This window comes from Mesoplodon bidens, assembly GCF_964165515.1.
Source record: "Mesoplodon bidens genome assembly, chromosome: 9".
Classification (NCBI taxonomy): Eukaryota; Metazoa; Chordata; class Mammalia; order Artiodactyla; family Ziphiidae; genus Mesoplodon; species Mesoplodon bidens.
In genome coordinates, this window is record NC_138166.1 from 103,994,416 (window position 1) to 104,021,906 (window position 27,491).

General features: G+C 49.0%; 1 protein-coding gene across 1 annotated transcript in view; it reads right to left on the reverse strand.

Moving 5' to 3' along the window:
• The window catches only part of PAXIP1 (PAX interacting protein 1), a 48,282-nt gene extending 25,686 nt beyond the window's left edge, over window positions 1-22,596 (reverse strand). Inside the window, exons 1-6 of the mRNA XM_081243454.1 lie at window positions 22,434-22,596; window positions 19,609-19,743; window positions 15,220-15,263; window positions 12,837-12,900; window positions 5,941-6,054; window positions 2,847-3,461 (exon numbers count right to left, since the gene is read on the reverse strand). Of these exons, the coding sequence (XP_081099580.1) occupies window positions 2,847-3,461; window positions 5,941-6,054; window positions 12,837-12,900; window positions 15,220-15,263; window positions 19,609-19,743; window positions 22,434-22,514 (1,053 nt within the window). The 5' untranslated portion in view covers window positions 22,515-22,596. The remainder of the gene's footprint in view (window positions 1-2,846; window positions 3,462-5,940; window positions 6,055-12,836; window positions 12,901-15,219; window positions 15,264-19,608; window positions 19,744-22,433) is intronic.
• Window positions 22,597-27,491: the final 4,895 nt, after the last annotated feature.

Genomic DNA, 27,491 nt, shown 5'->3' on the forward strand with positions numbered 1-27,491 from the left:
GCGGAGGTCTGACCTGCAGGAGGACGCAAAGGCAGAGATACGCCCAGCACCCCCCACCCACCCCACCCCGTGTAGTCAGCATTTCCATTTCCAATGAGATGACTTTACCTCTACATCCAAATGGAGGGAACTTGGGATTTAAGTCAACATCCACTGTATTTGAAAAACGCGGAATCCAGCAGAAATGCCCAGTCACTGATCAACAGTGCTTTCTACCCGCCAGTGAACGGAGAGCACCGCACGTCCGTCCTGTTCCCACTCCTGGTTCCTCAGCTGAGGACGGGGAAGAGGCTCTGCACACCGGCTCCGGCATCCTCCCAGCGCCCCCGTGGGTCTCCGCCTGCCAGCAGGGCAGGCCCCCTGGACGGCCCAGGTCGCCTCTCCAGACCAGCTGGCCCTCCAGCCTCCCCCGCCCCCAATTTCTGATCTCCTGTCCGCGCTTGCCTCTGGCCTGGCGTCCGCATCCCGCCCGCCCCGCGTGCTCGGCTAACCGACCACCTCCTCGCTCCCCGCGAGGCCCTCGCGAAGCTGGGTGCTGACACTCGGGCCCAGGCGCCCACAGATGTGCCCACTCTTTCCTGGGCTCCACCTTCTCCCTGATCCTTGGTGACACCGTTGGGCGAGGCCTGGCCCTGCCCTTCTCTGACCACCTCATCTCAGGGACCTCCTCCTCCTTCCCTCAGCCACTCGCTGCCAATCACCCTTCAGACTCAAACTCACCTCCAGGACCAGAGGAGTTAACACAAAGCGTGACGGGACGGAGTTCGGGAGGGCTGGAGTGTGGGAAGTGAGCGCACGGATGGAGCCCCAGTCCACAGGGCGCAGCTGTGGCTCAGCCGTGGAGGACAGGCACCGTTCAGACCTCAGATGCCAGCTCCGTTCTACGACACCATCCACTTCTCAAGGCAGCCCAGAAACCCCATCGTCACGGAGAATCTCACGATTTGGGCAAACAAATCAAATTTAAATCATCTGGGCCAAACTAAATGTGTTGAGCGGAAGGCGGCCCGTCAGTGACTGGTGCGGGACCTCGCTCTCCGCCTTGATCACCAAAGCCACCTCACCCCCAAAACTGCTTTCCCTTCCGGGCTGCCAGGTACCCGTCACCGCGGGGCTGCTCTCCACGGCCCCCACCCTGCTTGGGCCAGACCCCACTGCGCGCACGCTTGCTGACAGCCCAAGCCGGGGTCGCCAACATACACTGGCTCCTAACCGGCTGCGGTGACATGTCTTCCCAGAATCTCGTGTTGACTGTCAGAACCTTGTCCCCAAAGTCCCTGAGCCCCGTCTCTCCCCACACACTCTGCCCGCCTTTCTCCGGATGCCACCCCTCCAGCGTCTCGAGGACCAGGCACTATCAACTGGTCACTGCTGAACCCGAGGGAGGGGGGAAAGAGCGCTTTTCATGCATTTTTAACCAATAAAGACTCTTAAAAACCTCGCCCACCATCAGACTCGATTGTGGTGCTGCGACTCGTAATAAGAAGTAGCTACTTGCCCACGCCGATGAGATGCCCCAGTGGCTCCTTACATGGAAGACCAGACCCTACGTGTCAATCTCCACCCACTCACCTAAGTTCAAGTCTCACTGACTTTCCTCCCTTAGAACAGGGGTCCCCAACCCCCAATTAGGAACCGGGCCGCGCAGCAGCAGGTGAATGGCGGGCGGGCGGCGAAGCTTCACCTGCCGCTGCCCGTCGCCTGCGTCACTGCCTGCACCATCCCTCCCCACCCCCGTCCGCCCGCGGAAAAGCCGGTCCCTGGTGCCAGAAAGGTTGGGGACTGCCGCCTTGGAACACAGCAGGGTCACGCCTACTCCGGGGTCTTCACAGCCGCTGCCCCTTTACTCTGCCCTCAGTCCTGCCCAGGGCCGCCTGCGGTTGAGTCTCCGCTCAAGTTAAGGGGCCTCCTCCCCCAGCGGCCCTTATGTACACGACCCCTTATCACTGCCTTCCCAACACCTATGCTGACTGTCGGCAGCCTCCACCTGCAAGGAGGGCGGGGCCCATCTGTCTCATTCACCATCTTGCCTCCAGATACGCAGACGGGCCCACACCACCCGGACGACTTCCTCTCTGTCTGCAAGTGAAAAACGTTTACGAAAACGTTCAAGGTCCATCCTGTACCAACTGGCTCCAATCACAAAACTGTAAATTAAAATTAAGGCTCCTGGGCCTCCCTGGTGGTGCAGTGGTTGAGAGTCCGCCTGCCGATGCAGGGGATACGGGTTCGTGCCCCGTTCCGGGAGGATCCCATATGCTGCGGAGCGGCTGGGCCCGTGAGCCATGGCCGCTGAGCCTGCGCGTCCGGAGCCTGTGCTCCGCAACAGGAGAGGCCACAGCAGTGAGAGGCCCGCGTACCGCAAAAAAAAATAAATAAATAAAAATAAAAATAAAAATAAAAATAAAATAAAATAAAATTAAGGCTCCGTCAAGGAGTGAATTAATTTATGTTATGCTATTTGTCTACCGTGAAGTTCGGTATAAGCAAACAAGGAACAGCTGGCGGCCTGCAGGCTTCTCTCTGCTGCCACCGCTAATGAAACTGAGCAAGAGTGGAAGCCGTTTCCGGGGGGCAGCACCCGCCACTGGCGTCCTGGTGCCAACTCAGCAGAGTCAGGTCTCCAACTACGTGCCCGCCGTCACCCTCTCGTACACGGCATTTATGACACTGAAATACGTACACGTGTACGTATACACAGATAAAGACCGTGGGACATGCTCTCAGACAAATAAATACCGCTTGTAAGTTACTTGTCCTGAAGAAGCAGAAAACAATAAAATAAATATTTTAAAAGGCTGTAAACTCCAGTATTTAAATCTTTGTTTTTTTACAGAGTGACTTACGTGTGCTACGTTGGCCGGCCGGTTGATCTGCTGAATGTCAGCATTATTAGTGATATTTCGCAACGTCCGCACAGCTGGACTCCAAGCGGCCATCATCTCTGACCTTTCGGAACTCTGGAGGCTTTGTCCTGAAGCCATTAAATTACCGCGGACCTCGGGGGGCAGGACGTTCCCTGGGACGGGCGGCACGTTGGCACACAAGTTAATTAACCCGGGCTCCTGGCCAGGAGGCAGCCTGCGCTTCGCCGCCGCTAACTGCGGGACCTCCGCGGGGGTCCAGTTTAAATTTCTCTCTTGTTTTTCAGGTGACGAATCTGAAGAATCGTCAAACATCAGTTCCCCTTTCGATTTTTCAGTGATCGATTTGGGTGAGAACTGCTGGCCGCCCGCGGGGGAGCCCTCCTGAGAGCTGGCGGGGCTCGACTTCTCCTCCGTGCTGCCCTCATCTGGGGACTCCTGCTCCTCGTTCTCCTCCTCTTCCTCCTCTTCATAAACGATGAGACGAGGATGGTAAAGTGCTTCGTCCTTTTTAGTCTTCTCAGATATGCAATCCAGCACCCAGTCGGGCGTCACGATTTTGATACTTGCTCTCTTTAAAGCACATTCATATTTCTCCTGCGGGTGAAGCACAAACACACACAGAAACAAAACCGCAAGTTTTATCAGATTTCCTAGAAGTACGCACTCGAAGCAAGAACTTTAGGAGAGGGATACAGCTCCTGTTGTTGCCACTTTACCCAGAGGAGAAGCCACTCCCCTTTTAGACGGAGAACATGAGACACAACGAACCGTGTGTCAATGGTCTTAGGACGGCCTCAGGTCTGCCGAATTAGCTTTTACAAAGGCATCTTTAGGTAACGCTACCCACAGCTAGGAATCCTACGAGAGACTCTCAGGAACGCTAGGCGGCCTGCCGTCCAATCTGGTTGTCACTGAGGACAGGGCACCTTCAGGGCCACAGGCAGTCCTGGGAGTGCGGGGACGCGCCTCAGTCAGGTGGGCGAGTGTTTATTGAGCTCATTCTACCTAAGATACAAAGGCTGCAACAATTCTCTGACCTAGTGAGGCTTCTGACTTAGTTCTGGACGGAAGTTAAACACGCACAACAGGAATACAACAGAAACCCAGTGTGAAGTCCTGTGGGTGCAGGGCAGGGAGGCCTTGCTGGAGGGCGGGGTCTGGTGGGAGCAGTGAGCTGGGGGCACTGGGCAGGGGCGCTGACAGGCAGGCAGAGGGCGCTCCCGTGGGGTAGAGGGCGGAAAGGAAGGAACGCTGGAGGGAAAGGGAGATGAGCAGGGAATCTTAAAGGAGAGTTACGTGATAAAACGGCTTTAAAATAAACAAGTTTGGAAACATGGCTCGGTTAACCGACAAGAGTCTGACCCACCTGCTCTAAAGCCTCGGATAACAGCAATTCTCCGGAAAACACACAATTGGGGCCCTACACTAAATCCACTTCCTGCTGTTGGCAGGGGGCCGGGCTGGAGGATCCCAGGGTCTCTCCCCAGCCCCCCTTCAGCCTTCCACGGGGGTGAAGTACTTACACCCAGAAACCAGCTCCCTCCCCCAAAGACTAGTCAACCTACTTTGTTTTTCTATTGATTGTTATGGAATTCCTTCATTCTTCTCAATTTAAAACATTTTAAAAATTCAAGAATACAAAGGATAGTTTCATCATGCCACTTATATATTTTCTCCATAACTTTATCAAACCATGCAAAACACTGAATTTGTTTTACACATGCCATTTATTTTTTGTGTGTAGTCAGCTAGTCCGTCTGACAAATCCACTGTATTCCTGTGCTGCCTCAAAGGACAGCTGGACTCTCCAGACGTATTCACTCATAGTTTTAGAAGTTACAAAGACTTCATTCCCCTTAAACTAGCTACCTAAAATCAAATGATTTACTTTTAGCCATAAATGAATACTGATATAAAAAGAAACCCTATACTATTTAACCAAAGCATACTACTTATCTCTTAAATTGTTATGTAAAATATAATTTTTTACTCAAGTAGGTTTTAAGACTCACCTCAAATTTTCAGAGTCTCCCCTTGGACTGTGCAGCTTACTAAGTTACAACCAAACTCATGGGCTAACAGGTTATTTTCTTGTCGGGAAATGAGCATGATGAACAGCGTGCATTTATGGGCTACCTCTGCTTCAAAGACGCCCTAGAAAGGGACCCTCTTGGCGGGGGGGGGGGTGTCAGCCTTCCACACCCCCCTTGTCCAGGCCCGGCCACACGCCTCCCACCCCTCCTGTGAGTCAGGTGCACGTGGGTGAAACATACACAGCGCTGACTCAGACGGAAGGCGACAAAAAACGGAGGCAATGACTGACATGCGGCGACATTAGCCAGTCAAAAGGCTTTCCTACCATAAACAGACTTAATTCTCAAACTCATAAATAATTGTTCATGGAAGGAAAAAAGCTTGATTTCCACACAACGGTCGTTCTCAAACTTCACGTGCCTCAGGTTCCCTGGGCTCCCCCTTCCCTGGCAGGTTCTGATTTACTAGGTCTGGGGCGGGCTGGACAGACTGCGGTTCTAACAAGTCCCGGGAGGCTGATGCTGGTGACCTGGGACCCCACCTGGGACCCCAAAGCCCTACGGCCCTCCAGTGCTTAGAGAGAAGAGCCCCGTGTTTAAGGAGATAAATGCAGTTTTAAATATCCCAGATTATTAAGAAGGACAGTACACTGAGAACTTCACCAAGTGCATGCTTATAATTATCCTCAGTACAAGCCTTTTAAAAAATTGTGAAGAGGACTAATACGTATTTTCACAAAAATGAACTGAAGTTTCAGTGGACGTGAAAGGAAACTCTTAGAGATTCAAAAAACTGTCCTATTTTCAACATGAAATAAACCCAAATTTCTTTGTCTTTAAAAGTCACATCTGGCTCAAAACAAAATTTATAATCATCTCACATCCTTTGTGGAATGAAGCTGTGTATAAATAATATAAACTAATGTTATCAGCTTTTGTAAAACGGAGTCCATTTAATTTAAACGAAGTTCAAAGAAGATATCTGATTACTGGGAATACTTAAATGACATTCAACAGGAGAACGTACATGGGACGCTTACCCCCTTTGGTTCTGGAACAACCAGGTGCGTGCACTTCTTGTTGAGAGTCAGCTGGCAGCCCCCGCCATGGAAGGTGAGCATAGCCCACAGGGCACTTCTGTCCTCAGGGGACACCTGGCAGGAACCAGAAAGCAAGCTTTCATCAGGTGTCTCTACCTCTGCTTAGCTACTTGCTCACTTTATGATTAAAATACACTGTGACATCATAACAATTTTGCTTTATCTACTTTCTCCCTTACTGAATGAAATTAACCTAAGGGTATTAGTGGGAAAAACAGATGAGCTTCTAGCTATTTGCTTGTTATAATAAAAACTTTTACTCCTATCGTAAGTTTTATAATCGTCACTTTTTTTGCCTTGTCACCAAGTAAATTGAAAAATACTTATATCCACACTCCAGAGATTGAATGGATTATTTCGTTCTATAACAAAAATGATAGGAAAAAGAACTAGTACACCACTCCATCTTCCACCTGTGTCATTTTTAAAAAAGTTTAAATACAATAGTATCAAAATCATATTTAAGGAACTCCTTAATAATTGATAACAAATAAATACTAATTATGAAATGGATAAAATAAAAGGTAAAAATACAGTGGTGCGCAAGCTCAGGGGAAAACGTTAAGTATCAAACACACAGAAAATAAGGCAAGCATAAAAGGAACAATTCTTATGCTTGCTGAGCGATGAAGTGGAGACTCCAGATGCAACGGCTCACATGGTACAACAGGTTTCACTACAACAACCGACCAGCTACCATTTATTGCCTGCCTCCTATGTGCCAGGAACTGTGCCAAGGGCTCCACGTCCACCCCTAGTCCCCGTGACCCGGTGGTGGGGTGCACACTCACAGAAATGCCAGCTAGTAACTGGAAACCCAGACCCGGCTCCAAGCTGTATTTTCCCACTGCTCTCGACTGCTTCTCTAAGGGCGGTCACTACCAAAACGTAATTACTAGAAAATAAATTTTAGCGTCTCAAAGACAAAAGAAACATTTAAGAAAAATAAAGGTGTTAATCCTAAGATAATCATCTAAGTCAAGTTTTTTCTAGATAACTTATTATAAATTGTGAATTATGGTTAAGACTTCTGAACTTTGTCTCAAGTTACTTTTTTTAAAGTGTTGACAAACGGCACGTTTTTTCCTTGTTAACTGCCATTATTCAGCCGGCCAAAAATCTAGCATTCTACAGCTGCTCTCATCCATTTCACAAATATTCCTAGAAATTATTCTGCATTCCATACTACTCTGTGAATACTAACAAGAACACATTAATTTTATAAAATCACCTTAAAAATCATTATTTTATCTCTCTTTAATTTAGTAAGTCAGTGTCACATTTCAGGATACTCGATCAGAAAATGTTATTTTTCTTAGAGACTTTCACAAAAACATTTACATCCTGCAGCCTTCGGAGGTGAGATTTAATTACACGGTAATACAGGTTACTCTAATGAATCATTACATAATCTTTATTTAAAATGAAGGAAAACCCATAATCTAGATATGCCTTTATCACAATGACTGGGCACCCATCAGTTAGGTATTATTTTTATTTCACTGACTGCAGTAACTCTAGTCCTGTACCCTGCTGGCCTGGATCCTGGCCCGGGTCTCAACAGGGCACAGGAAGTTGCTGTGGAAAGAACATCACATCGGGAAGGAGGGAGGCCTGGAATGGACACAGGGCCTCCGAACTCCAGCTAAGAGCAACTCGGAAAACCTCTGAGAATCAGATTCTTCATTGGCGTACGTTTGGGTTAAATGACTGAACGCGCGAACCAGCTCATTCAATGAATCTATATCAGCGTAATTAAGAATGCTCTTTCCACACCAAAATGTTAATGATAGTTACCTAGTGGTGACAGGATTATGGGGACATTTTAATTTTAATACTTTTCTGTATTTTCCAAATTTTCAAGAGCATTAATGTTATAACTGGGGAAAAGTGCTTTTCTTTTTTTTAAACGTAACCTTCCTAAACTACACGTCTATGGTCTCAGCTAAGGAAGCCTGGATGGCTCCTCCACACCTCATGGCTGAGACCTGGACGTCTCCGGGCGGCGCCTCAGCCCCGGTCCTGCTCCGAGGTGCTGCCACACCTGCGCCCTGACCTGTGGCCCCTCACCTGAGCTGCTCTCCCTGCCTCTGTGCCCCGCCCCTAGCCCTGGCTCAGCGCCCGCGGCCCCTGCACTCCCACAGCAAGCTGCCCCCTCTGAATGCGCACCTCTGTCCCGAGCAGAGGCCACACCTCCACCCGCGTCCCTCTCGAGGAAGGGCTTCCCTCTGTGCCCCGGGGGCGCCCTCCTTCTCCAGGTCTCCCCGCCAGACACCCTGGCCTGCAGCCCCACAAGCTCTCCTCGTCCCGTCTTGCTTGCGGGCTACTGTCCTACCGACTGGAGCCTTAGGTGAGAATCACGTCCTCCACTTTGGTACCTACGACAGGACCTAGTACAGTGCCAGGCACATGGGTAGGCAGTCAAGAAATATTTGTTGATTGAGATACGGAATGGAAAGGGCTTTGAACTTTTTAGTCTTCCAGATTTAAATGAGGACCCTGGCCAGGCTCTCCATCAGACTCGTGACCTGTCCCCGCAACCTACCCAGCACATCACAACAGAGGCCTCAGCCTGCATCAATACCGGCTCAGAAGAAGGCAGGTGATGTCTGTGCTTCCCAACTTCTGCTGGCACAAGCTCCCTTCCCTACCTCTCCCTGGAGAGCTCTGGAAGACTCCAACAAAGAGCTCCAGCTTGTATCAACACCCTGACGGGAAAAGACAGAAGGTCACTGAGAACCACCAAGCAAACAGTCCTTTCACAGCGCTGGAGCCCTGCCTGCCTGCCGTGTGCGCGTGTGCAGGTGCTCCAGAGGCCTACTGGCTGCAGGTTAACTGTGGTGATCGCCCCTCCTGGTACTGCTCCCACACCCTGCACCCGCTTCATCTCTGCGTATGTGACATTCCCCTTCTGGACTGTGCCCTCACCCGAGGAGGGGAGCTGTATCCTCATTTATCCGCACCCCTGGGCGTTGTTCCTGTCACAAAGCATCCTCACGTATTTGGTGAACCAAAGTCCTGTAGCTGCACACTGAACATACGTTTGTTAGTATGTCTCACAACTGAATTCACATTTTTTAGCAACCACAAAATACTAGGGTCCCTGGTGCACTTTTCTGAACCAGGGCTTCTTCGTACGAACTAGTATCAAGTAAAGCCTTCCCCAGTCTTAGCTGAATGATCTTTATTCAAATAAAGCAGTTTTCTTTTCACCATCACGAGTGGCGAACTGTGAGAATAAGTGCAGTAACTGACCCATAAAGATCATACCGACTCTGACTGTCCTTCCTAACGAATGTGCTTAAAAGGCTATAAAGTTCTGCCAGAGCGCTTGCTGCGTCCACCCTGGTCCACTCCAGCCCCAGCCGCTCCCCACCCGAGAAACACCTGCAGCCAGGCTGCTTCCCAGACGCCCGCGCGCCCCACCCCGCTTCCTTCACGGGGTCCCCGTTCTCCTCCTCCACTGACCTCACCTGTGGCTCCTCAGCCCAGAACCTGAGGTCCACCTAGACCCCTAAGCCTGTGTGTCAGCCACAGAGCCCCGCGCTGCCGTCTTCCCACTCCCGGGTCACCGAGCAGCGCGGAGGGGCCCCAACTGTCGCTCCGCACTGCTCCCTGGGGCCCCGCCCCGTCCCCACAATAAAACCAGCCACGACGTCTGACTTCCTTCTCGGTCCCCAAGCATGACCCCACGCCTCCTCCGGTACCACCTCTGTCTACTTCCCAGTCCCATCTCCCCGGATCCCCCTAACCCCACGTTACGCAAGGCTCTGCTCCTGACTACCTGCCCCCCTCTCGAGCCCCTCTGCAGTGAAGCAGTAGCCCTCAGCCCCTCACGCTGTATCTCCAGGCCCGACACCTGGACAGGGAGGGGCTTCAGTCCAACTTCATCATTTTCCCTCAAAAGTCAGGGTCCTGTTTCCCACGTCTGGCTATGTTCCTAACTTGGAAAAGGAAGCCATCTGCCTAGTGGCCCCTGTGGAGCACCCACCTCAGGCTCTGCACGCAGAGGCCCACCGGGAGCATCGGCTCCCCCTCTTTGCACAGCGTCCCCAAGTCACCAAGACCTTCCGATACCCATCTGTTCCTTAGATCCACGCCGCCTTCTTCTACACGGTGCTAACCTGAGTCCAAATCCTCATCTCAAGTCTAAAGACTGTGACTGTCCCTCCTGTCCACATTCCCATCCTTACCCTGCCCTCTCTGTCCTTAGAGCTCCCAGACCATTCCACCTAAAAGATTGCAAGTGATTTTAATTTGTTTGGTTTCTTCCTGTGTTTTCCGAATGTTCTAATGTAAATGTCTGCGTTTGCAATCCAAGATTAAATATATAACAAGAGTGAAACAGCCGGCTACTTTATCGAGTTTCCTGTATTCTCTGCCCGCCGGCCTGCGCACTTGTTCTTCTCCTCTCCGCCCAGCCACACGGCCTGTCCTGAGGCCGGTCCCCTCGCACGAGCCTCTGTGCCCCCATCCGGCTCCGCGCCAGTTCTGCCCATCCTTTCAGGCCCCTCACATCTTGCCGCCTCGACCAAGGCTTTCCTGATCCCACAGTCTACACCAGTGCCACCTTCTCTAAACTCACACCCCAACACCCGTGCCCGATTTAGCACACCCTGCACGTGTGCCATGCGCACTAAAACCGCAGATGTTACGTGTACTGCATAATAACCTATTACATACGCAAGAACCTTTGTTAAATGTAATCTCGGTTCTATTTCTCTCCAAGACTAAAAGGTTCTCCAGTGCTAAACTCATAGTTAATATTTAAACGTCTAAACCCTAATTTTAAACCCTGTTTTAAATTCACACGCTCCTGATGTTCTTTTATATTTCCCAAGTCAGGTCCGCTAAGTACCACGTCACTATGACCTTGATCCCAGAAAATACCCACAGGACTCCCTGCCCCGGCTTCTTCCTCTCTCTCTGGATAGCGGGCTCTGAATCATGAACCCAGAAATCCAATCCATACAAATATAATTAAATGCAAAATTTACATTTTAGCCACAGTACACTGTGTTTATGCATAAGGAGTAATAAAATATTTTCATTTAAAAAACTTTCCTGATATTTACTATACATTTGGAATATACGGAGCAGTATAAACAATACAAATTACATGTAACCACAGGACCCATCATGAGATTTTCATTTTAGCCAACTTTAAAGATCATCATCGTGTAAATATACATTTATAGCAAAGACGTGAAAAATGCTGAAAAATACAAATACCAACAAAATTCTGGTGCTTAAGGGGAAAAAAGCCAACTTTTCAAGGGTCTCTATTAAATCAATGTAGCAAAAACAAAAAGAGAGGATTTTATAATTTTAAAGAACTTACAGAATTTACAAGAGACATAAAAACACAATAACAAAATTAATTTTACTTATTGCTTGGACAGAGAAGGGATCATGGTGATACCGTTTGAATGAAAAGCTGAGTCTGGCCGATAATCTAACAATATTAAACTAATATTACCTGGTTCCATAATCCTCTAGTACAAAGGTGTAAGAAAAAGGCAAGATTATAATCAAATTCCTTTTCGTCTCACCTAATATCCTTGATACATCCCTTTCTCAAAGGCTTCCATAGAGATGGAAGACTAAACGCCTTCTCAAAACTATCACCTTAAGAACTGCAGACAGGGATGAGGCCTATGAGGTCAGAGAAAATGGGAGCCCTCTAAACTGTGCTTTTTCCTGCCCAATGGCTACTAATTGTTCCATGTAACCTAAAAAGTGAGTTTAAACAACACCAACTTGATTTTTCATAATAATTGTTTACTGTTTGAGGGTTTTTTACCTAGGGGGTTGAGAGAACAGAATACCATAAAACAATATTAAACATTCACTTCTCACACTACCCAGAATTCATTGCCGTTAACATTTTGGTCCCTCTTACAGGTATTTCTTATATATTATATTTGGTTGATGTAATACTGTACATAACTATGTTATACCCTGCTTCTTCCCCAGTTAAGACATTCCCCATGTCTTTACATATATTCATAAAACAAAATTCACAACTGGCTACATAGCTAGATTAGTATGTAAGTGTACAGAACAGGTTTCTTAAACATTTCCAAATCGTGGATCATCTGTTTCCAAATTTACCCTCTTATAAATAAAGCCGCGCTGAACACCTTTATGCATCAATCTGCCCTCATTTCTATCAATTTGGGATAAACTTCTAAACACAAGAGAACTGCAAGGGAAGCAGAAAGACTATTTTATGGCTCTGACCTGGCTCAACTTTTCTAGAAAACCGCTGCACTGAACTGCACTCCTGCCGGGGGAGGGGAAGCTTGTCTGCAGCTCCGCCAGCACCGAATACACTGTTACAAATTTGATAGGCAGAAAATCTTATCTCAGCGCTATTAAAAAGTTCACGTCTTTGTTTATAAAGTGTATCAAATGTTTTGTTATACTTATTTGTAATTCCTCTTTATAAAAAGTTGTAAATTCATTTTTCTGCCTTATTTACTGAGGTCTTTTTTCTTTTATTGATCTGCATGAGTCCCTTATTTATTAATAAAATTCTCTGCCTTTATTTCCGAATGAATTTTCCTTGTCATCTTTTAATTTCATTTCTACTATGCTTTCATATTCAAGTTTTAAATCTTTGTAATCCTTTAGAAAGACCACTTTTACCCATTAAAGCTCTAAATCTTAAGACTAAGTACGAATATTTAAATCATTTTAAGTGTGTCATAAGGTCATACTGAATATGCAGTTTAGTAAATAACACTGGTTTACAAATACATCATAAATCCAATCATATAAAAACTCAGAACTGTTATGTATAAATAACACAAGACTAATTGTACTATGCTTACCTGAGACAGGCAGGCAGTGACTCCAAAGAAAATCTGACACGACTCTGGAGAAAAGCCATTTACTCTGTTTTACAGTTATTAAGATTCCAATGAGACGAGATTAGTGCAAGAGACATTTCCTATTGGCCCGTTTGGACACTGCCCACCCTCTGCTTCCCATTCAATCCATTTAGGAAAGAGACAGACTTAAGTTGACCAAAGAAGAGTGCAGGGCAGACTGGAAAAAAGAGAAGTTGACAGCACAGAAAGAACTGAGAGGTTTTCCGTAAAGTGCATTTTCAAATCCAATCTCTCCATTTATATCATCAATAAAATGGGCATAACATACTCATGGAAAAAACATGTAACTATACACATATATATAAACACACACATGCCTACACATGTACGCAACCACATATGGTATAGTGATTATTTTAAAAGCAAACTGAAGGTCTTAAGTTTACTTTAACATGATTACTTCTGTCACACAGCAGAATCTTTCATAAAAGAACTTGACTTCTAGTTTTATTACCATCACGAACTCTCTAAATTTGGGCAAGACAACCCTGAGCTTCAGTTTTCCCTTTGTTAAAACAGAAGTTAGAATACATAACTCCCAAGATTCTTCCCAATTCTAAAGCTCTGACTTTCACATTCATTCAACACGTTTTCTGAGAGCTTGCAGAGTGCAGACACTGGGCACTGGGCTCTCCATCAGCAGACGTGACCTCTAGGTGCCTGTACTTTACGGTCTATTCAAAGCAAACATGACTTTTTTAAGAATCTGGAGTGTCTAGAATTCAAATGGGTTAAAGTATTACTTCCCTTTCCCTACAGGAGAAAAGTACACCTCCTGAGATAGGTGAATTAAGCAAAAAGATCAGACTGAAAATTTTACTGCAGTTTGGAAGTCTCCTACACAGGTCTGAGAAAACCTCATAGAGATTCGGGCCTGCCTGGCGGCCCTGAGCTCTTCAGACGCCAACATCACACCTTCAGCCCCGTCATCCAAGGTCTGTCTCCATCCTCCTACCTTAGTTCGGGGATTATCTACTTCCAAAGACTTGGGGAAACATGAACAAAGGCCAAGTAAGAGTGTGCTGCCTAACCAAGGCTCAGGAGTTCTCGTTCTGTTCCTTTAACCTTCCTTGGGACGGGCAGTAGGAGCTCAAACAGAATGACAACTGCTCAGGAGATCCTTGTGTAGCAAGTACACAATCCAGGCCAGGAAAAACTAGCCTCTTATCCTCAAAAACACCCCTTCCACTCCCAGTCTTCTTTCACCTGTGCTTGTAAAGAAAACAAACAAACAAAACTCAAACTCCTAAAAAACCAAGGCCAAAAACAAACAGGAACCAATTTCCTTTAACTCTTTAGGCTGTGGAGGAGAAACCTTAGAATTTTTTGAGCTGGAGCTGCTAAAGTTCTGCACGTCCTCTAAGAGCTGCTTGGAAGGGGGTATTTTCTCTGTTTATTTGAGGTCTCCTATAAATATTTAATACAGGAAGATTCCCTCCATCTGCATCGATTCAGTAATAAATGCCTGGCAGAGCCGCACACACGGTAAATAACATCACCTCTGCCCGGGTCTAACACCAGAACATCATGCCCGCATGGTATTAGGTACCTTAACAGAAGTGATCTCCAAAATCAGATTATGCTTGGAATGACCCTGCAGGGAAGCTTCACACTTCCAGGGTGAAAACAGGGACTATGAGGCCTGGAACACAGAACAGCAGAGGGCTCATTCCTGCTTCCAGCACAGTGTGTGTCAGTGTGTATGTGGGCTGGGTAGTTCCAGGGCCACACTCAGGAAACGCTGAATGAACCAACACGTAGTGCGGGGCAGCTCCTTGGGGGCAGGAATGAGGCCCTGTCGACCCCTCTGTTTTCAGAACCCGGCCCACAGCAGGTGATCAACATGGGTCCTGAATTAATAAACCAATGTAATTAAAAAGAATAACGGTGCATGATATAAAACTAAAAATGTCCTGATGTTCTCTTCTCCAATTTATTCCTCAAACAATTCATGATTTGGTTCACACAGACTTAGAATTTTAGAAATAGTCCATCTAACTAGACACCACAAAAACCATCTGTTTCAAAGATAACAGAACTGAGGTCCAGACCAGCCGAGATCCTAAAGCCAAGTCGCAGAAGAACTAGAACTTGGGCCTTGGGTCCCAGCCTAGAGCTGCTTCCACACAGCTGGCCCCCCCACCCCGCCCCAGCCCCCCAGGGGTAATGACAAGGATCAGGTATGTACAACTTGATACAGGACGGAAAGAGCAGGGATAGAGTGACCACACCACGACCCCCCCGACTAATGAGCCAGTTCAGTAAGTGATGACCACTCGTACTAAACCCACCCTTTCCCTCCCCCCTTCCCCAAAAAGGATACGGCAGGAGAGCTCCACACTGAACGGACAGAATCACCCAAGAAGGCTGAAAAAGAAAACATGAACGCAAATCAAAACACAGTTCCAGTTCATATTCAAAATGTCATCATGTTACTAGCGCTGCTCCTAGAAAATTAAAGGCTCTGTTACAACCGATTACACAGCATCCAGATTACATTCACGAGTATCCACGTAGCAGAAACATCAGAGTGGGACATTCGTTATTAGTGCCCAAGGTGAAAAGCCCAATTATAGAATGAAACACTACCAGGTCTTAAAAAATTATTATGTATAGAAATTTATTTATTTAATTTTGGCTGCACTGGGTCTTCGCTGCTGTGCGCGGGCTTTCTCTAGTTGCAGCGAGCGGGGGCTACTCTTCGTTGCGGTGCATGGGCTTCTCATTGCGGTGGCTTCTCTCGTTGCAGAGCACGGGCTCTAGGGGTGCGGGCTTCAGTAGTTGTGGCTCGCAAGCTCTAGAACGCAGGCTCAGCAGTTGTGGCGCACGGGCTTAGCTGCTCCGCAGCATGTGGGATCTTCCCAGACCAGGGCTCGAACCCATGTCCCCTGCATTGGCAGGAGGATTCTTAACCACTGCGCCACCAGGGAAGCCCCTGGAAATTTAAATTCTAGGTTTACACACCTTCTACTGCTTAAGCCTCTAGGTCGGCTAGAAACTCTGTCCTCACAACTGGGGGGGATGGGGAACTGACGGCCCTCCCTACCCCCATCTGAGGTGTAGACGGCCCCCCTACGTTTCCTTCTGGAGTCCTGAATCCAGTCAAGTATGAATTCGTGAGTTTTTTTCAGTGAAGCCAAGTAGATACAATGTTTGTAAATCACAGAGAGAATTTCTAACCATCTGGTGATCTTTTGATGAATTGCAAAACTCAGATTAATTATACAACCTGAGACTAATTACTACCTTTTTGGGTACTTCACATTTTTGAAACGTTATCTTATTCTTTCTACGTTTAATGTTGAAAATTAATCCTTCTCCTAACGGCTCTGCCTCACAGAATTGCTACGTAAAACGACAGTAATGACCCATGTAGCCAGCTGACTGCCAGAAGCTCCAGCCGCCTGAAACATACATACACACCCATGTCTCATGCATCATATATACCTTGAAAGAACTGTAGACATCAAAGTACCCCCTCCTCAGTTTTCAGGTAACATCAACAATTTCTCAGCGTAAGTTTACAAGTAAGTGTAACGTCTGTCAAAGAGCGTAGGAATGTTACACATTTTATAAAATAAAGACTGGCTCTACTTGGGATAATCACTTCATGATGATTTGATAATTCTGCCAAGTGTGTAGCTAACTTGGTGGGTGAAGCCACCAAGCTGGAAGGGAGTGTGCAATGTCTCCACGCGCAGCGTCTCCAGGGGCTGTTCGCGTCTCGCGGTCCTGGGGAGACTCCAGCTGGACGGGAGGGAACTGGCCACCGCTCCCCCTGCATTCGGACACCCTTGCGTGGGCCGAGCCTTATTCCCAGCAGTGACACCAGAGCCCTCCGCCGTTCCCCGGGGGCGTGGGAGCACCAGGGCGGCCTGCCTGAGACCAGTTTTCCCGGCCACCCCTTTGTCTCACGTCAGCAGGGTTCTCAGAGCCTACGTCAACCTCAACGCACTGCAATACGACTCGGATGGTGTGGGCACGGCTCCTCCCGCGTCCAGCGGAAGGGAAGCGCCCACGGCCGGAGGAGCTCACGCTCCGGACAGGCAGCCCTTATGACTCTGCACGCAGCATTCACCCTGGAAAGCTATCCCTGGGGGCTGGGGAGCAGCGCGTACGCGCGTCCCGGTTACAGACTGCGGGGCTGCCATCAGTAAAGCAGAACAGACTCCCTGCGGCCCTCATCCAGGTAAGTCTAGATAAGATAACACAGCTAAGAAGGAGGACACACTAATGATAATAAAGCAGAAACGCACAGTAATAAGGAGCTATTATCCCAAAGGCAGATAATAATATATTAAAATAAATTCACTGCTGAAGTCAGCATAATTAAGAGGCCCCAAGGCCACTGAGGAAAATATTTCCATTAAAAAAGATTATTTTAAAAATCTTGGTGCCTAAAGAAGCAAGTTTTAAACATCCATAAAATACAAATATGAGAAAGATAAACTGTCCCTGGGCAAAAGGATGCCTAAATTTTTAAAGTATTTGTCAAATTTAACATTAAGGTAAAGGCCAAGGGATATACACTTAGAGAACCAGGCCTCCGCCTTCGGCTGCACACAGACCGCACTACCAACCGCAGCCCGCAGGAGGAAAGTTACTAGGTTCAGACAAGAACTCGAGGGTCTACCAGCACTACCTTGGAATGAGCTCAAACTGCTGGAGGGTTCTGGAAAACTCTACCATCCTGTAATGCAACACTGCAGTCGCTGGACAGTATAGGTGCTGCCACAACTTAAAAGCAGGCTAGAATGCTGAAAGAGATCTAAGAGTAGGATGCCTGGGAGTCCTTTTAAAATACTACAGCCAAAGGGAGAAGTAGGACGGGGATACATTCAGCTAGACTGGGAGAATGGTGATCACGGCGGGAGCTGGGTGATGGCTGCTTTTATGCAGCCGTATTATAGACGGACTTCCCTGGGAATACAACTTCAGTGTAAGATGAAGGAGACAGCGCTGTTTAGCCCAGAATTTTAGCAAGGATGGGTCACCGTTTTGCACCGTCACCTCACAGCTGGCACCTGCATCTGCAGGACAGAAGATCAGGTCCACGGGGATTCTACACCCCATCCTCCAGGGTATTTACACAATGAAATGCAGACTTTCTGTTATCTGTTTTCCTTTTTTCCTCTTTTTTACATTTCAGTTTGGGCAATTTATATATAAATACAGATATATATTCAAGTTATACGATGTTACTATACATAAGAATTTCATTTCAGGATAATAAAGGGGGTATTACAAAATATTTGCTACAAAAAGGGGCTTGAGGGGTCGCTGGACTTAAGAAGCACCGCAGTAAGTGGTCTGCGGAAGCTGACTGGGCGCCCCAAACATGTTAACAAGGCTGCCCTTTCAAGGTGCACTAGGAAATCCACATAACACATGTGAAGTCACTTTGATAATAGGCTCCAGGCTACTGTCTGAGGAGAAAAAAGTTTGTAGACAGGGGAAGGGATGAGACATAGTCCCTCAAGCCAAGAAAGAGCGGAAGGAGACCACAGGCTGAAACAGGGCCCCAGGGAACCGGTGCTGGGGTCCACAGCATAGTGTCCATGGCAGGTCCACCCCTCCTACAAGGCGGCAGCAGGTGAAGCCGGCAGGAAACCTGCTGTCAGGCTTCACAAAGGCTCGAGTGGAGTGAGCCCGCTGGCCAGGTGGAAATAAGCATCCAGCCAGAAACACGACCACCGTCCTCACCGCTGCAAGTTTCCGACTTACACAGCACCCTCATGAGAACCTTCTTGTGAGTCAGATCTGCTTTCAGGCTTATGTTCCAAAATCAGGCTTCTAAGCCTGCAGGGCAGCGTTTCAGACCCTGGACGCTGGGGGCAGTGAGGACTCGCAGCAGCCAGCCAGCAACCCCGCTGCCCAGCCGGACTCAGCGGCACTCTCTCCTAATTCCTACCTTTCTCGTTATTAAGCCACTATAACTGTCATGTTGATTTTTTTAAAATAACACATGTAACAGCATGGAAAAAAAATGGTAGTGGAACAGAACCATTTTAAAACAAATATACAGTATAAATGATGAGGAAAAAACAGAAGGATCGAAATTATAAACTTAAATTTAAAAAACCCACATTTAACAGCAGTCAGTTCAATCAGCAGCCACAACAGAGCAGCACAGTACGCAGATCAACAAAACTGAACCATTCACCCACTACTTTCTAGGATAAACTTCCCACAGGTCAAGCTGGAGAGAGGAACAGAGAGCCACCAGAGGGACAGTGGGACAAGTGGTCACTGTGACCCTTGTCGGGGAGCAGAGACATAGCCCAGAGAGGGCAGGGCTCCCCTACACTTGTCTGCCTGGAAATCAGGACCCCTGGCCAGTGGGGATGGAAGGGAGCCCTGTTCCAGGAGTTCCTCTTCGAATCAGTACTTTTTTAGCAGAATTCACCAACGTCATCTGCTTCAAGACAGCACGTTCACTGCCTTCAACACGTTTCCTTGGCTTAGACGACTTCCAGACGGTGACAAAATGGGGCCACCCGTAGCAGGTGCGTAAGCTGTAACGTGCAAAAACCTTGCTGAAGCCTGATTTCACGTAAAGGGCCTTCTGCTGGATGGTTCCTCAGATGTCAAGAGCATCTCCCACCCAGAGCCGCACCTCAGCAGAGTGTGAGAAGAGCTGCACTGAAACTTCAATGTACTGCTCTCAAGGTACTTGATGAAGCGCACAGAATTCATTAAATTTACTACCAACCTTGACTACAGGCAAATCAAAGACTTCCCGAGCTTCTCCCACCTCCGGATTGTCCCCGTCTTCTGAAATGATGTGTGAGGCGAGTGCATTGTACGACACTTCCTTAGCTTTCCCAGCTTTTAGAAGCTGAATAACCTTTAAAAAACCACACAAATTAAAATGGAAAATGCTGCATTTCATTCTCAATTTATACAAATTATGACAGTGAAAATTGTAATAAACGCACACCATGTTCTCCACATAGGATTAATAACCTTGCACTAAGTCATATGCAGTGAAACATCTGGGGACAACAAAAAGCAGCAAATCTTGATTCGCTGACAGGTAAGCACGGAGGCTCCTGTGACCCAGGTACTAGACAGGGTCCATCTTGAACACAGGACTGACAGACAAGGTGAGCACAGCACCGTAAGTGCTGAGACTGGGCTAGCACGCGACACGCCATGTCTCAAACATAAAGGTTCGGGGACAGGTAGTTTCTGATAAATGGAAACGTTTCTGGAAGAGGAGCTACAGGAGCTGAATCCTTATGAACTTAAAGGCGTCAGCAAAGCAAAAACACGTGCATCACGTGGAGAGAGCAGCGTCCAATGCGCTGGACAGCTGAGCGTGGATTAGACCGTGGACTGGGTTCCATAGATGCTGTGCAGGAACCTGTGTATTTTATCCTGAAATAAAATACAGAACGTCTCCTGGAGAGACACTGAGGGCCGGTCAGCAGGGAAGAGGCATCATCAGCCTTCACAGAAAGACTACCGTCAGTGTAAGAAGAATGCACTTACACTGCAGGACTGGAGCCATGACACCTGTTAAGAAACAACTGCAATAATTCAGGTGAAAGAGGCAGGTAACTGAACTGGAGGAAGGTCATCAGGGACAAGATGATGATGTGAGAGAAGCAGCAAGATCTGGTGACCAAAAGGGGCCCGTGGAAGAGAAACTGGGGAAGGACGGCACTGCTCCCGAGGACCCCGTCGAAGAGCGGGTGTGTGGGGGGAAGACACAAGTCTCAGTTTAGGGCATGGCCTTCTTTGGTGCCACTCTAAGAACGAGGAAGACACCCAGCGCATGGAGAATGAGACCTGGGTCCCGCCTGAGTGGAGCCCTCAGCCCACTACAGAGACAGGGCAAAGCCCTGGGAGTGAATGAGACGCCAGAGCAGGAAGGGAAGGGAGGTCACGGCCAGCAGTGGAGGCTGCGGGGAGGCTGGAGGCCAGGAGCACGCTTCCCGCTCAGAGCAGCCGAGTGCACCCGACACGTGGACGTGAACTAGATGTTCATTCAACGCACGTGAACTCTCTGAACCCACATTTATAAGATTCAGGGAATCGAATATCCTGGCTCTAAACTTTTTAGAAAATATACTGTTTCAGATCAAAGTGCTTTGCAAGGACATTTTTAAGCCCTTAAATTTGATTCACAGTTGAGTAAACATGGTTCCAGTGCAGCTTGCTCCAGGTTTTAAGTAACACGTGGTTCAGGTCACTCTTAAGAGCCAAAGTCCTAAAATGAAATAGGAGGTGGGATGAGAAAGGGGAGGAACGGTGGACAGTGAAGAAAGGGAAACTCTGGAAGGGAGAAGCCGCACCTTACAGGCACTTCAGCCCTCTGAGCTCAGCACCTGTTTACCTTTAAATTCAAAGCCTCTTTACCTGAGAGTTACAGTGGAGAAAGGACCCACCTAGGTGGTGATCCAAGGGAGTTTAGTGACTAAGATACCGACAGGCAAAAGCCTCTGGAAGGCCAAGGCCTATCAGCCTTCCACAGATCCTTTTAGACCACCCACGTTTTACTTGTTAAGTATCGGTCTCCACTCAGGAGGCCCAGACCGCAAGTCTCCAAGCTTAGCACTCAGGGCCAATGAAACACCCAGGTGATAAAACTGTAAAGATAAACTTTAGAAAAAAGAACAGTGTGAAGAATCACCTGAAGACTCAGCTGCGGTTCATTCTCACAATGGAAGAACAACATTCTAAACTTCAAACACATGTTCTACTTAGAAAAAGCTTAGGAAAAGCCACGATATCCTTTGGCAGGAGCCCAAACGACAAAAAAGGCCAAATGTTTAGTGTGACGGCGTTACCGGTATTTTTCCATTACTGTATAATTCACCCAATTAGGGAAATCAAGGAACACGCATCCGCTGGTGGTAAACTGAGGGTTCACTGCCGCACACGAGATGACCGAGCCGCAGACCTGCGACCTGGGGTGGCTGCCACACCAGAGCGACTAGCCGTCCCCTCAGCAGCCTGGGACCCACGTCCCTACCAGCGCCACCGGCCGAAGCTCCCGCCACGCTCGGACCCCCCCGTCTGGGCGTCGGGGGAGCCCAGACCGCCGAGGCTGCCGCGGCAAGGGCGGCCCTGTCCGAACTCCGCCCAGAAGGGAGCGGAGTGAGAAGCGGGCGAGGCGGCCACGAGACAGCACCCCGGTCCCCTACCGCGCGGGGACGGGGACAATCGGCGCAGGGCTCCAGGGCAGACCCACCTCCCAATGCCCTCCTCCCTCAGCCCGGACACAGCCCCTTCCTGCCGCGGATCCCGCAGGTCCCCAGGCTCCCCCCCCCCCGTTACAGGGGTCAGCACCCCTCCCAGGTTTCCTCCCGCCCCGACCGCGGGGCCCGCAGACCAGCTCCCTCTCCCCTCCCTCCCCTCCGGCCCCGCTGCCGGCCTGCTCGGCGCCAGGCGGCCCAGCCTCCGCGCAGCCACGCCGGCGGGCAACCGGCGGCGGGGCCCCGACGCTGTGCGCCCTGGCGCGCGCCCGCGGCCGGAACGAGGACGGGCCGGGGACGCGGGGGTCGGGTCGGGTCGGGGGCGGCGCGGTACCTGTGGGTCGATGTCGCCCACCGCGTAGTACTTGACCTCCCTAAACATCTCCTCAGGAACTTTGGGCGCCTGGTCCGACATGGTCGCGGCGGCCCGAAGGCTCCGCGGCGGCTCCCGCCCCGCCCGGCCCGCCCGCGGGGCCCGCTCCCGAACGGCGCGGCCCGCGCGGCCCCGGCCCAGTCCTGTGAGTCGGGCCCACTCCCCCGCCCTCGGCGCCCCCGCCCGCGCCGGGCCGCCCAAGCGCGGGAGCCGCGCGAACCCCGCGGGCCGCACCATCCCTCCCGCTGCCGAGGGGGAGCCGAGGGACAGGCGGTCGGGGGGCGCCGCCCAGCGCCTCTGCTGCAGCCCGCCGCCCCACGGACACTGGCACCGAGCAGCCCGCTCCAGAGACGGGGGCCCGTGGCCGCCGCCGCCACCCCATCAGGCGGAAGCCCGGGGGTCGCGGGGAAACGCACCCCCGTCGGTGGTGCCGGAGTGGGCCGGTCCCGGGAAAGAAGGGAACGCGGAGGCCCCTCCCGTCAGCACGCGCGGCCGCAAGGGCGGCGCATGCGCGCGGCGAGGGGCGGGCCCGCGGGCTCGCAGGCCGGCGGCGGTGGCGGCGGTGGGTCACTGGCCTCGGGCGCAGGGGAGCGGAGCGTCGCCGGCTGCTGCCAGACGGGACCCGAGGTGACGCCTCTTGCCCTGGAGCTCGGGTCCCGGGTCCCAGCTGAAGGGCGGGGGCGCTGGGCCGAGTCGGGGACGGAGCGCTGCGGGCCGGCCGAGGCGCGCCAGTGCCCCCGGCGCGGCTAGTGGTCTTCTCCCCATCGCCCGAACCCGCTCCTGCCGCGAGCCGGGCCGTCGGAACCAGTCCCGCTCTCCTCCCTCCCGGCACCGCTGACGTCAGGCGGCCGCCACGTGTACTCGCGCTCTGACGTCATCCGGCGGCGCCGCGGCGCGAGGAGCACGGGGGTCTGCGCGCACCTGCGCTCCGCGCGCTGCTCCCGGCTCACCTGCGCGGGGGAGGGGGCGAGGGGGGCGGTGCAGCCGGTCTGACCCCAGCCTTCCCCGGGGACCAGGCTTTGGCCTAGTCCTTAGAAGCCTGAGAATGGAAAGGGACGTGAACCAGGCCCACTGCTTCTACCTGATAAGCGGAAAGACATTTTTAAGTAAATGTTAGTGAAATTGGTCGAGAGAGATGCCTTGCAAAATTATTGCGGCAGCCTCCTATAACATTAACTCATTTTTGAGGCCCTTGTATTACTTTTATTCTGCGATAACAGAGGGGTTCTGAAAGTGACAGTTGACGTGGTTGGTTCATTGACCAGGACGCAGTACAATGGACACTGGCTCTTTTAAATCGGCGAATACGGTTTTGATTGCACGCACGTATGTAATAAGTGATTTTGTATGGGCAGAAAGCAAGCACACATTAAGCCTTTTAAATATCCTTACGTTTTATCATTCTGATGTTTTCTGCTTTTTGTCTTTTTCATTTGTCTTTTGAACAGTCTGAAACAGCCCTATTCTAAAGCTAACAATTTTTTTTTTTTACAAATAAAAACATTCAGTACTTGCCTGAATGAATAAGAATGTACTGTCCTTCCTTTGAATACCCAATTATATATTTGGTATTGACCATTGTAACATTTTACCTTCCATGTTAAGAAAATGTAGGAGGGATAAATTAGTTCTTAATACCAAATCAAAATTAGCATACCCTTTTATTTACCTGTGTGAGAGAACTTATTTATTGATAGTTTTTTCTTCCTTGGTTAAACAGGAACTAAGCATGTACCTTTTGTTTTTGTTTTTTTGCGGTACGCGGGCCTCTCACTGTTGTGGCCTCTCCCGTTGCGGAGCACAGGCTCCGGACGCGCAGGCTCAGCGGCCATGGCTCACAGGCCCAGCCGCTCCGCGGCATGTGGGGTCTTCCCGGACCGGGGCACGAACCTGTGTCCCCCGCATCGGCAGGCAGACTCTCAACCAGTGCGCCACCAGGGAAGCCCTAAGCATGTACTTTTATATTAAAAGACTTAAAATATACCTCAACTGGGTATTTTATTTTGTTTTTTTTTTTTTTGCGGTAGGCGGGCCTCTCACTGTTGTGGCCTCTCCCCCTGCAGAGCACAGGCTCCGGACGCGCAGGCTCAGCAGCCACGGCTCACGGGCCCAGCCGCTCCGCGGCATGTGGGATCTTCCCAGACCGGGGCACGAACCCGTGTCCCCTGCATCGGCAGGCGGACTCTCAACCACTGCGCCACCAGGGAAGCCCGGTATTTTATTTTGTAAGTTAAAAAAGAACTTGTAACATTCAAGCATGGCAAGTTTACCCTACTGTGACTTCTGATAGTCAAGAAGGCAGATTATGGGACTAAGAAATCTGTTATTTAAAATCTCATCAACCTGTCTAGAGATTGTAAAATATGAAATTATGCAAGGTCAGTGTTGTACACATATGTGGGCCTTATCACACCAGCATCAGGAAGGCCCTGGGTCAATGGCCTACAAAGAAAACATTCGGTAGAGTGTATCAAACACTGCTACTTTCCCAGTAATGTACAAGAAACATCTTTAGATGAAATCTAACTTCATGTGGATAATGGATGTTCTGAAGAAGTATCAGTTCATTCAACAAAAGCTTTGTATTTCTTTAACTAACACATGTATGACCCCAAACACGACACTGAGCATTACTTTATTTACAGTTCTCCCAACCAAGTTCAAAGCATGATCATTTTGTTGATAACCTTCAGAGAATAAACAGCCTGTTTAATACTAATTTGATAAATAGGGTAATACATTTCTCATTTTTTATTTTGCAAAATTAGATAACAGCTAGAAAAAATAAAAAATGTGAAATTAGAAAATGAAAAGTAAACTTGGGAATATTTAACTCAAATTGTACTTACTGGTGGGAACCTGAGGCAGTTATTTAGATAAGTATTTCCAAATGGCTTTTTAAAAATGCATCTCTATTGTATACAACAATCTCAGTCTTGCTCTCATATTATGTTTTATTCAGTTCAGCTAATCACATACCCCTTGAAGTTAGATATTATCAATGTTTAGTAAACCTTTAGTTTGGGTTTATAGACTACAACATTTAAACTTTCCACAAAAGGGAGTACTTAAGTTAGAGACATCAGCAAGCCAGAGTTTTATCGAAGGAGAACCTGGGAGCCAAAAAGGCGTGTTCCTTTACGGGAGAGATCAGTCAGCTGACCCACAGGACACAGTTGCCACCAAAAGTCATCTATTCAGTGTAGAAAAACTAGAAAACATGAGTAATGGAAAAAAAGTAAATTACCTCAAATCCTATCCCAGAAGCAGCACTACTGAAATCCTTGCAGACACTGTCCCATACAAATATTTTTCCTTAAAAACAATTGTTGCCACCTAAAAAAGAGACAAGAATGAATGTCCTTCCATGTCAGTAGATAATAGATCCAAATCATTTAATGGATACATAATACTCCATTTTTTAATGTACCTTAATTTACCTAATCAATTCTGTATTGTTGCACTTTTGTTGTTTCCAATTTAACAATTACAGTGCTGCAATGAAGCAGTCATCTTAAAATAAGCACGCACGTGTAATGTATTATACTGGTCCGTGCTCTAAGGTCAGACACTGTCCCACCCCTCTCCCCGTTCACTGAGCACAGTGCTGAGCACACAGTCTATTAGTCAAGAGGACTTAGATCAGTGGTCCCAACTAGGGGCAGTTTTGCCCCCCAGGGGGCATTTGGCAATGTCTGGAAACATTTCTGGTTGTCATGGCTAGAAGGGAAGGGGAACAACTGGCATCTAGTGGAGAAGGCCAGGAAGCTGCTCAACACCCTGCAATGCCCAGGACAGCCCTTACAACAACTACCCTGTGCAAAATGTCCATAGTACTGCTGTGGGGAGCCTAGTTTAAGACGACGTAACAAACTCCAGCATTCCATGGGATTAAGACGTTGAAATTTTCTTGCACGTAGCTTCGTGGCTTTGCTCAGTGTTCCTCCAAACGGGCGCTCAGAGCTTTTGTCATCGCGTGGCTTTGCTATCTGAGAGCCATTTCCTTCCTCCTCTACGGGGGAAGGAAGCAAGTAGAATATCATTCAGGAGGCTCTACGGACAGGCCTACAGCCAGCCACCTAAGTCCAAGTCCACCCACTTCCATTGGCCAGAGCCTGGTCTTGTGACCCCAACCTAAACTGCAGGGGAGGCTGGGAAATGTAGTCTTCCTAAGTATCCAGGAAAAGGAAATGGGATTGATGGCATTTTGCCAATTACTGCCATCTTTAGTTTCAAAACAATTCAACAAATTAAGATTATAGAATACAATAAAACAAAAAATTATTAAAGATAACTTTAAAAAAACACGCTTGCACATAGCTACTCAATAGACATTTGTTGGGCCTCCCTGGTGGCGCAGTGGTTGAGAGTCCGCCTGCCGATGCAGGGGATACGGGTTCGTGCCCCGGTCTGGGAGGATCCCATATGCCGCGGAGCGGCTGGGCCCGTGAGCCATGGCCGCTGGGCCTGCTCATCCGGAGCCTGTGCTCCGCAACGGGAGAGGCCACAACAGTGAGAGGCCCGCATACCGCAAAAAGAAAAAAAAAAAAAAAAATAGACATTTGTTGAGTTGGGGGTCGTTGGCTCTGTATGGAAAGGGTGAGCAGTGTTCTCTTAGCATCAGGTATTTGTTGAAGCCCTGCAATGGACGTGCTGGGTATCTCCGCTCATCTTTCTCCACCCCAGGTCTACACTCCATCCTCTGCCTTGCTTGGTCCAGGATGCTGACCTCCCTGGATTATATTAATAGGCTCCCTTGTACTCTGGTTGCCAGTTGAATCTGCTGAATGAGGAACCCCAGCAGAGACCCGAGAGGGGAGGAGAGTGGGACTAGAGTGTTTATTTCCCAGGCTCCTGGTCAGGTTGCCTAGAGATGGCAAAGTCATCTGTTCTATACAACTCTCTCCTTCCAGGCTCTGGTCATCTTTCCTTCCTCTCCTCCCTTTGGACCTAGGTTCCCTCACCATCCACACATGCTGCCTACACCTTTGTAGCAATCCCTTTATAAATCAGCTTTCT